The sequence below is a fragment of the Artibeus jamaicensis genome, unplaced genomic scaffold, assembly GCF_021234435.1.
Source record: "Artibeus jamaicensis isolate MK-2021 breed Jamaican fruit bat unplaced genomic scaffold, CSHL_Jam_final scaffold_537, whole genome shotgun sequence".
Taxonomy (NCBI): Eukaryota; Metazoa; Chordata; class Mammalia; order Chiroptera; family Phyllostomidae; genus Artibeus; species Artibeus jamaicensis.
In genome coordinates, this window is record NW_026522047.1 from 44,171,614 (window position 1) to 44,183,237 (window position 11,624).

General features: G+C 39.3%; 1 protein-coding gene across 1 annotated transcript; it reads left to right on the plus strand.

The window, feature by feature from the left end:
- Window positions 1–10,691: 10,691 nt before the first annotated feature.
- On the plus strand, window positions 10,692–11,624 carry LOC119040545 (olfactory receptor 7C1-like). The gene has a single exon (XM_037133575.2). It carries the CDS (start codon window positions 10,692–10,694, stop codon window positions 11,622–11,624), a length of 933 nt encoding a protein of 310 aa, XP_036989470.2.

Consider the following 11,624-nt stretch of genomic DNA (forward strand, 5'->3'; position numbering starts at 1 on the left):
GATCATGCTGAAGCTGGAAGTTCCAATTCCATCTGCAGGTCAGTTTAACTGATGGCCTCACTTCATAATATTTTCTTACTATGCCTTATATTTTGTTGGAGTCAGTTGTCACTCCTCCTCTTTCATTTCTGATTTCCAGAGAAACAGCTATTAGTTTCATTGACCTTTGTCATTGTTTTGTAGACTCTTTTTCCCTTATTCCTGCTCCAATCTTTATTATTTATTTCTTCTACTCACTTAGGGCTTTCTTTGTTGTTCTTTTTCTAGTTCTTTTAAGTGTAAAGAAAGATTCCTTATTTGAGGTTGTTTTAGTTCCTCATGGTAGACCTGTAATGCTATGAATTCCCTCTTAGGTCTTCTTTCACTGTGACCATAAATTTGGGGTTGTTGTGTTATCATTTTCATTTGTTTCAGGGTATTTTTAAATGTTTTTTCCTTGATCTTATTGTTAATCCATTTGTTCTTTAGGAATATGTTCCTTAGCTTGCATGTCTTTGTATGTTTTTCAGTTTTTCTCCTTGTATTTGTTTTCTGGTTTCATATCATTATGTTTAGAGAATAGAATTGATGTGAGATCACTTGTCTTAAATTTCATGAGTCTTCTGTTTTATCCTGACATGTGGTCTGTTCAGAAAAACTTTCCACATGTCCTTGAAAAGAATGTATATTTTGCTCATTGGGGTAGAATTCTCTGAACATATCAATAAAATCTATCTGATCTGGTGTGTCCTTTATGGCTGCTGTTTCCTTGTGATTTTTTTTGTCTGCACAATCTGTTTATTGATGTCAATGGGTGTTAAACTTTCCTACTATCATGACTTTCATATCCATCTCTCCATTTATATCCATCAAGATTTACTTTATATATTTCAGTGCTCCTAAGTTGGGTGCATAATTGTTTTCAAGAGTTATATCCTCTTGTTATAGTGCTCCATTGATCATTATGCAGTATCTTTCTTACAATAGGCTTTGTTTTAAAGTGCAACATGGAGGTCATGGGGACTCTCCAGGATTTGTCGTTCAAGGTCCTAAGACAGTGTCCCTCACGCATTTGATCCTTTGGCATGATTTAAAAGTAGTTTCTCAGGATCCATCAATCAATGTCTAGGTAGGTACTCGAAAGACTTAAAAAGAAAAAACTTACACAGATTCTTGCAGGCCAATATTCATAGCAGAATTAGCCAAAATATGAAAACAATCTAAGTGTCCATCAACAGATCAATGGATAAACAACATGAAATATATATGTAATGGAATATTATTCAAAATTTTAAATGAATGAAATTCTGAATCATGTACAATGCAGTTGAAACTTGAAATCATTTTGCTTAGTGATATATGCCAGACAACAAAGGGAAGGTATTATATGAGTTCACTTTTATGAGGTACATAAAATAAGCAAATTTATAGAGTTAGAAGTAAAATAAAGGTTTCAATGAGGAGGAAGTGAGAAGAATGGGGAGTTGGTGTTTAATAAGTATAGAGCTTCTTTTTGGAATGATGAAAATGTGTGGAAATGGATACTGGTAATGTTTTCATGATATTGTGAATATAGTTAACACTACAAATTGTATATTTATATATTTTAAAATAATTAAAATGGCACATACACATAACACTTTATCTATATAAACATACATAGCCATGGTAATATATATATATATATATATATATATATATATATATATATATATATATATATAAATGAAAGTAAAATAAAGTAACCATTCCAGTTTTTTTACAAATCTAGATTATTGTGCTCTCCCCCTGGAAATGTTGATGAGATGAGTCTAGAAAACATATAAGTCTGGAAGACACAAGAGTCTCAGCTGATATTTTGATAAAGCTAAAAATATGAACCACTGCTCAACACAAATGAGTTTCAATGGATTATAACATGGATCAGCAAAATTTGAAAATTGTGAAACTTGTGAAAATTCCAAATTATTAGATCCAAACTCAGGTCCACAAAGGCAGAAATTGGGGAATGAGACCCTGAAATCTGTTCTGACAAATGCTCAAGATCATCTCGCTGCAAGATACAGCTTCAGAGCCATCCCCTAGTGAATGCTGGGACACTTTGCTACTCAATAGTCTATCCAATGAGGAAACTATAAATTAAAAAATGATGAAACCTGGCTCTGGCTGGTATGGCTCAGTTGGTCAGGCATTATCTCACAAACTGAAAGGCTGCTGATTCCATTATAGATCATGGCACATGCCTAGGTATCAAGTTTGGCCCCAGTCTAGACCATACAAGAGGAAATCAACTAATGTTTCTCTCTCACATTAATGTTTTTTTCCTTTTTCCCCCTCTTCCTCTCACTCAAATAAATAATAAGACATAAACAAATATTTCAAACCAGAAAACGATGACATATTTTTCAAAGAGGAGATCCAAGGAAGACTAGAGTGATTCTTCCCAGAGGAAAAGGATCCAGGGGAAAAGAATCACAGCTGGTCCAGCTATTAGTCTCTCAAAGATAGGGAATTTCCAAGACTAAGACACTTTCCTCTGTGACCCTGCCCCTGAGGAGTCACCAGATCAGGGAAGCAAAGAGGCATTGATCAATTTATCTAACAAGCTTCAGAGAGGAATCTGCCCCCAGGGTCACATAACCTGTGACATATCAACTTATAATCAGCCAGCAAGGTTCTCACGTGCCAGACACAAGACACTCATGCCTTCTCCACCAGATAAAGCCAGGCCCAGTTCCACATGCCAGGCTCTGAATTCTTGCTATTATGGAGGACAGACCTTCCTTTTTCATCATCCACTTTCCATGAAAGAACAAGATTCACACTGTCAAGCCTTCAGAGACCAGTAAGTGTTGTAAGAAATAAGGAAAAGGGATGGGAGGGTGAATAGGGTATTGACCATTGTTAAACACAGGGCAGGGGGAAACCTGTGCTGTCTATAAAGAATGAGCTCTAGAGGTTACTTGCTTGGGAGGGTGAATGGCTAGACTCCTTGTTTGAAGCCGCCATTGTGTAATGAGCTTTTCTGTCAGTTATATGTTATATGGTTAGACAGGTAATGAAAATTATAGGAATGGGAACTCAGAAGATACACCCCAATGCCTCTTTGACACCACTGCACTTCCCACAATCATGCTGTGTAGGGGTACAGTCACTAATCTTTGGTGTGAAAATGGATGCCCCCACATACTGATAGGGTTTTAGGTCCTTTACAGTGAAGACTTTTTATTTAGTTAGTTTTCTAGCATTCATGACAATTTATTGGTACTACTACAAGAGTCAAGAAGGCAGTGCAATAAAAAAATCAATGAACAATAATCAAAAGAATTTCTATTCCATAACAAACATCAATTACAGAACATGATAGAAAAAAGAAACCATTTATGATCATAAGAACTGCAGAATACCTAAAGAAAGAACATAACATGAAATAAACAAAATCTATATGAAGGAAACAGTAAGACTTTACTGACATGTATAAAACATTTAAAAATGATAGTGACAGTGAAGTCTTGATATTCTTCTTTTCCCTTGTTACCTGGTCCAAGAGCTCCAGTGCCTCCATCTTCATTCAACCTACACAAATCTTTCTTAATTCTTCTTTGCCAGCTTCATTTACTTGGGAACACCACCTGTTCCTTAAAAAGGGTCTGTCCTTCCCCTCCTTCTGTACCATTATTCATTGTTCTCATTAGGGACCTTCAAGAAGGAAGAGTCTGAGGTCCCTGGTATGTAGGGCCAGTATATGAAGACTGGGTTGGGGTGGGTGAGAGAGGGAAAGTGAAGGATGTACAAAAGTCCAACAACTAGGCCCTTATTGACATCTTACCCTTCTGCTCTGCGAATTCTGGGAAACACTAGAACTGGCATGTCCCATTTCCATAGTTCCCCTTAACACCACTTGGTGTCTGGTCTAATCCTTAAGCTGGACCATGAAATTATTACCAAGATAGAATTATTTCTTCATCTATTTTGATACATATTCTTCTTATTTAAAATAAATGACTGGGTTCTTCAAATTTACAGTGTAAAATTCACCACTCAACTTCCTTTACCCTCAGTTTTGTCCCCTCTAAATGCATCTTTTACTATGGACACCAGGGAAAATCGTGATACAAATCATCACCGTCCTTTTCTTGCACTTTCTCCACAGCCCCATTCTTTATTTATTACTCTTTTCAAGGTTCCCACAGATGTGGTCACCTCTTCAATCTAATTCTTCACCATTCCCTCCCCACAGTGTGCTTCGACTAATAGCTAAAATACTCTTGCCCATGGTGCCTCTTACTCAGGGTCTTTCCCTTGCTCTATCCTCTGTTAGCAAAGCTTCTATTCAGTAGTCCACCAGTGTAACTTCTTGCCTGCAGGAATTCTTCCCTAATTCCACCACTCCAGGCTGCATTTGGGATGCCTTAGAGTGTCCATCTCTCCAAACTGACTTTATCTTAAGTCAGTATTAAGTCACTGTAATACAATGACCTGTTTGTGCATCCACTTCTGGAAAAGGCGCCCCCTGAGGTTGAAGACCCAATAGCTGACACTTAGCCTGTCCCCAAAAAGCCCTTGTTACCAAGTAGCTGTCAGGAGTTCTTCAGTGTGTGACAAACAGCCTAGTGCACATTTCGGCACCCCAACAAGGCTCAACAAAACTGTCCATTACCATTAGCTACTAGAAACAGAAGAGAACATATTTATTTGCGGTATCACTAGACAGAAAGGTATAACTGGCAAAGGCCTATATCCTCCAGTTTTGAATTCTAACCTCTGATCCTAATGTTAAAGATTTCTAATATGTGGGAAACTTGTTAAGATGAATATCATTATTCTTTTCACAACACTTTAAATCATAATTCAGCTGCTTCTGCAACTCCAGGTGGTACTTATGTGCAAAAGAGTCACTGTGGTAGATTTCACTTCCGAGAAACTAAGAGCAAACACTGCAGTAGCCAGACCCCTGGCTTTGTCCATCAGAACAAAGTTATCTCTCATTAGTTTCTCTTCCTCATGTTCATTATTATCTTCATTGAATATATTACACTGTCTCAATCTTTTCATTTGTCTTGAGGAAGCAATATTTGCCAATCCTACCAAAAACCCATCTCGTACTTTTATCAAACACACTTCATTTCTTAACCTGGAAGGATTGCATGGGCTCTGCACCCTCCCTCAGAGGAGGCAATAAGCATCTGAGACCATGTGCAGCTTTACAGGCTGACCTCTTCTTTAACTGTTCCTCCAAGTAAAAAGGTTTGGAAAAGTGTTTTAATACTCTCCTCCATGACCCTCATGAATAGAAGACACCAGTCCTCTATTAATGTCCTCAGTCTGTTCTTGAAACTGGGAAACAACAGGTAACAAAAACAATCTTACTATGAGTCAATCTAAAGGATACAGAGAATAGTTCCATTCTACAGCAATCATCAAGCTTATAATAAAACAACATTGAATGAAACTATTTTACTTGAGGATCTGCTGTACTTGTAAGGAGAGAAATTACACCAGGATGTCTGCATATCAACCCAAAAACATGAGGGTCAGACAAGTGATGATGCTTAAAGTAGCACTGGGAAGGTGGAGACAGAGGGCATTGGTCCAGTCTCTGCCTACCTCTGGCTCTCTCCTTGCCAGGGTTTTGGGGTCTACAATGAGAGGGAAAAGAGTGGGGGTCTTCATTCACTTTCCCATTATCGCTCTCTATTGGAAAGTGGATCTATATGTTCTAGGGAGAGAACACAAATGTGCCGTGTCTGTTCATACAGGGATGAGAGTGTTTAGCAGTTTCACACTGAAGAAAAAGGACTGAGAATGTGAATGCTGTAGGACTTCCAGCAATGGAATTAAATGGTAATAAATGTCCTCATTTATAATCACAGCAAAATAATTATCTGACAATCTTTTGTGAAATTTGTATACACTTATCATTTCTCTGTGTTGTCTCTCAGTCATCTTCTGTTTGTGCCACTGGATAGTAAGGACAGAAAGTCAGAGGTGTGTGCACATATATTTCAGACAAAGGCTGTGGAGAAGCAGTTGCTGATGTTGCTCTGGGTAAAGAACCCAGGTGAGCTGCAAGAACAGGAGCAAATAGGCTAAATTGTTTGGACCTGATAGAGGTCAACACTGGGAATGCACATTACCCAGGACTGAGAAGAGGATGTGGCTATTTAATACACAGCAACTTTATATTCCTTTTCTGTCTCCATTTCTCTCTTTTCTTTCTCAACATCCTCTCTCTGCATAGTAACCTCCTTGTGGGTAAGAAGTGCTGAAAGTTTTGGAGCAGTAAATACCCAAAGACTATATCAGGAGCTGCAGCAATGAAATAATATTGGTCTGCAGCGCATCTTTTTATTAATTCTACCACCAAACCAATTCAAAGAGTACCCTCTGTGCTAAGAACTCACCTGGTATTGAGAACTGAGGTGGCTTGGAATTATCTAAGAAGGTGACAGCCTGTACCATGTATATGGTGACAGGTCGCAATGAAGAGAAGAAAGTAGAGAGAGGTTTAGGCAAAGGGGGAAGGTCCTGACTGGCTTGAGAAATATATGGTGATATGGGCCACATAGGAAAACAAAAGCTTTGTAGAATGATCAGAAATTAAAATACAAATTGAGAAGTGGTTAGAAATAAGGCTGGGGTGTCAAAATGGAGCCATGATACACTGAGGAGCTTGGATGTTTTTAGCTGTGGCACGAAGGCATTTCAAAGACTTTAGGCAGGAGAGTGATTCCATCCAATTTCCATTTTGAAAATCTCAGTTAGAGGGATGTGTGGAGGAATCAAAGGCGAAAAGAGTTCGGAAGGGAAGCCTGTTCAATAGATGGTAAGACATGAAATTGTTCCCTCTTTTCCCATGCAGTCATTGCTGTTAACATGCACAGCACACTCCATGGAGTATCTAGAATCTCTGGCCTCTCTCCTATCCCCTCTTCTACTCTGCTCAATAAAAGAACCCTATGTAAGAAAGCAAGCTACATTTATTGAACATGAAGACAGAACTTCTGACCAAGATAAAGACATAGGTGGAAATACTATGCCACGTCAAACAACCAAATTTAAGAACGACAAATATTTAGAAACAAAAACACAACATGAACACTCAGAAAATTGAACTGTACCAAAGTCCAACAACAACGAACCAATCATCCAGACCACTAAGAGGGGCGGAGTCATCAAAGAGGGGTTGCATCAGGAAAAAGCAGTGGTTGGCAGAACCAGGCATGGGGAGAAAACGAGCAAACCCAGTGAAGCACACAAGGTGGATGGCTGATGATGAACACACATTCTTGGGCAGGTAAACCAGGCAAAAAATGAGCAGTGAGACAGACCAAGCAACCCAAAACCCCAGTGATGGGAAATAAAGCCTAAAGGCACCAAGTGAAAAAACTTGCAGGGGTTGAGGTACCGGGAGAGACTCCCAGCCTCACAGGAGAGTTCACTGAGAGACCCACAGGGTCCTAAAATGTACACAAGCCCACCCACCCAGGAACCAGGACCAAAAGGGCCAAATTTGCTTCTGGGAAGCAGCAGAGGAGAACAAAATCCAGGAAAGAGCAGAGCAAGTGCCATTATTCCCTCTCTGACCCCACCCCCAAAATACAGCATCACAACCTAGCAATTGTGTTGTCCTGCCCTGGTGAACACCTAAGGCTCTGTCTCTCATACATAACAGGTGCAAACAGACAAAAACATTATGGCTCAAACACAAGAACAAATCAAAGCCCCAGAGCTAATACTTTTAAGCAACAAAGAGATAGCCAACCTATCAGATGCACAGTTCAAAACATTGCTGATCAGTATGCTCACAGAATTGGTTGATTCTGGTCAAAAATTAAATGAAAAAATAAGTGAAATGAAGAAAAAAGCATAGGGAACCAACAGTGGTGAAAAGAAAACTGGGCCTCAAATCAATCGAAGGGACCAGAAGAAAGAAAGAAACAAACAGAAAAGAATGAAGAAACAAGAATTCAAACAAATGAGGAGAGGCTTAGGAAACTGCAGGACATCTTTAAACATTTCACCATCCAGATTATTGGGGTACAAGAAGGGGAAGAGGAAGAGCAACGGCAAAGCTTTCATTTAGAATGGAAGGGCAGATAAAGCACTTCTCAGATAAGGTCAAATTAAAGGAGTTCATCTACACCAAGCCCTTATTATATGAAATGTTAAAGGGACTTATCTAAGAAAAAGAAGATAAAATACATAAACAGTGAAAGGACAGCAAACTCAGTTATTAACAAACACACCAAAAACAAAAGCAAACTAAGCAGACAGGTAGATCAGGAGCAGAGCCACAGAAATGGAGATCACATGGAAGGATAGCAACAGGGCAGTGGGTGGAGGAGAAGGGAGAAGAAGGTACAGAAAATAAGAAGCATAGATGGTAGGTATAAAATAGATAGGGGGGAGGGCAAGAATAGTAGGGGAAATATACAATCTAAAGAACTTATAACACATCACATGAAATTAAGGGGGGAATGTGGGGGTGTGTGTGCTGGGTGGAGTGGAATGAAGGGGGGAACTGGGACAACTGTAATGGAATAATCAATAAAGTATAGTTTAAAAAGTAAAGAGAATTTTTTGCAAGCCATCATATTTCAGAAATGCGTCATGACAATATTAATGAGAAACAACCAGAGATGATTACAAACTGCCCCACCCCAAAAGGTCAGAAAACAGATATTCATCCGTTGCTTAAAAAAGTGAGTATGAAATGGCCATTTTCACCATTTTAGGTTCACTACCAGCTCTGGGATTCATTGAATTGAGGTAAAATTGAGATAAAAAATTGTATTAGTTTCAGGTGTACAATATGATGATCTCTATTTGTATATATTGAAAATGATCTACCCAATAAGTCTAGTTACCATCTATCACCTTACATTCTTATAGAAATTGTTTTCTTGTGATGAGAACTTTTAAGATCCAGTCTCTTAATAACTTTCAAAAATTCAGTACAGTATTATCTAGTTACTATGCCATATAGTACATCCCCATGACTTCTTTATTTTGTAACTGGAAGTTTTTACCTTTTGATCCCCTGCCTGCTCCTCCCATGCTGGTTTTTATACCTAAGAAGACTGACAGTGATGGCAGCTAATGATGGTCTCCTGTGTAGGTAGGGACATTACAGAAGAGCAGGTATAGAAAAACACTTATAACAAGGAAAAATAGAACACTGGAGATCACTGTATGGTTTTATGCTATTTCTTGTCCCTGGTTATAGGACCCATTCCTCTGTGCCTGGTTATAGGGCCCTAAGCACCTGAGGTGTAGAAAGGAGAAAGTAGGTGGGTGGTGAATGTGAGCCCCCATGTTACCTCTTCATTGTAAACATCATGGAACTATGAATGGAAATCCGACTCTCATCCTTTCAGGCTTACATGTTAAAATCCTGTGCAATTTACCCTCCCCAAGTATTTTATGAACAGCATAGACAATGATTCAAAATTTTGTTTGTGACCTTTGAAGAGTATCTTAGGCTAATAAATAATTTAAGTCTTACTATTGGTTCTTCCCATAGACATTTTAACCAATCTCTTAACTTCACAGATGAAGTGTATTTTGTCAAGTGACATGTGTCCAGGAAGCATCTGGCCTTGTTCCTACAAGGTGTTGCAGGTCCCTGGTACATTAAGCCTTACATGTTGGTGATTGTGGTTTATTATTTGATAAAAATGTTCCTTTATCTTTCTTTTTTTCCTTAAGAAGTAAATCTACATTTTACTCCTCCTCTAATACTCTGTATGTCCAGATATTTCAGATAATTTCCCAAATTTTCTCACCTCTGAGACATGGTTATATGACCCTTTTGTGAGTCCCAGAGATGACAGTCAACCCAAGTCAAGTTACTGACTTCACCAGACGGCATGTTCCACATTTGTGTTACAGCCAGTACAAACCATTTTATCTCTAAGCTTCAAGGTTGCTCTTAACTGTTTAGTGATAATTCTAACCTAGAGATAAAGAAGGTAGATGAGTGTTCCATGGGACAATAAGGATTGATCAACAATATGAAATGTTGCATGTAAAAAAACAATACACAATTCCTGAATTTTGTATTAACCTTTCATGCCCAGTCATTTACTTCAAGAAGTTTAAAAAGAAGAAATAATCTAGGACTAACTGGAACCAATCCCAGGTTGGTTGCCTGCCACAAAAGAAGCCAAAGTCATGAGACAGGTGCTAGTGAAAAGAAAGGCGTATTCAAGTGCCAACCACTTGAATGAGAAAATGGGGTCAGTAGTCCCAAACCAAATCATAACACCTCAGTGCAGGCAAAGGTTTTTATAAGGAGAGGAAAAGCAGAATAAAGAGATAGAGGAAGGGCTGTGGACATACAGCCAGTGCCGTTGGTGATCTCATTATGGATTTTCATGGGCAGCATCATGGACTTGGCCTTCTGGCTCATGTAAGTTGCATTCCTCTGTCTGGGCAGTTGGCATTGGTGAAAGCCATGAGATCAGGCCGCTCCTTAGAGTCACAAAGATTTGAAACTGTTGAACTGTAGAGTACACTTAAAACAATTTTAACATGCAACATCTAACTGAGGAAAAAAATCTGGTTGGAGTAACATGCTGGGTTTAACATTTACTAGAATTAATATGGGTGCCTTTTTATAAGTAAACTATATTCATTCTCTATTATGTGGTCGGTGTCTATTTCATGCTATTTTCTTTTCTGAATCATCTAGCTGATATGTCAGCAGCATGGAAACAGGAAATCAAACAAGAGTGTCATATTTTATACTTCAGGGATTTTCCCAAGACTCAGAGGATCAACCCACCTTATTCTGTCTGTTCCTGTCCATGTATCTGATCACTGTGTTGGGAAACCTGCTCATCATCCTGGCCATCACCTCTGACTCCCACCTCCACACACCCATGTACTTCTTCCTCTCCAACCTGTCCTTGGCTGACATCTGTTTCACCTCCACTACCATCCCAAAGATGCTGGTGAATATCCAGACACAGAGCAAAGCCATCACCTATGCAGGCTGCATCACCCAGATGTGTTTTTTTATGGTGTTTGGTGTTATGGACACTTTTCTCCTTACAATGATGGCCTATGACAGGTTTGTGGCCATCTGTCACCCCTTACACTACACACTCACCATGAACTCCCACCTCTGTGTCCTGCTGGTACTCCTGTCCTGGTTCATCAGTGTAATATACTCCCTGACCCAGAGTCTGTTGACATTGCGGCTGTCTTTCTGTGCCAACTGGGAGATTTCACACTTTTACTGTGAACTTGCTCAGGCCCTCACACTAGCCTGCTCAGACACACTCATCAATCACATTCTGCTCTATATGGTAACTGGCCTTCTTGGCATTGTTCCCTTCTCAGGGATTCTTTTCTCCTATATTCGAATTGTCTCCTCAATCCTGAGAATCCCATCAGCAGATGGGAAATATAAAGCCTTTTCTACCTGTGGGTCTCACCTGTCCACAGTTTCTTTATTCTATGGGACAGGCCTTGGTGTATATCTCAGTTCTGATGCACCTTCCTGGAGGGGCATGATTGCCTCAGTGATGTACACTGTGGTCACCCCAATGCTGAACCCCTTCATCTATAGCCTGAGGAACAGGGACATCAAGAGGGCTCTACGAAAAGTTCTTGGGAGAATGCTCTATATTCCATAA

Bases quoted from the DNA above. Each gene is read 5' to 3' on its own strand.
- LOC119040545 (XM_037133575.2), top strand. From the start codon at position 10,692: ATGGAAACAGGAAATCAAACAAGAGTGTCATATTTTATACTTCAGGGA.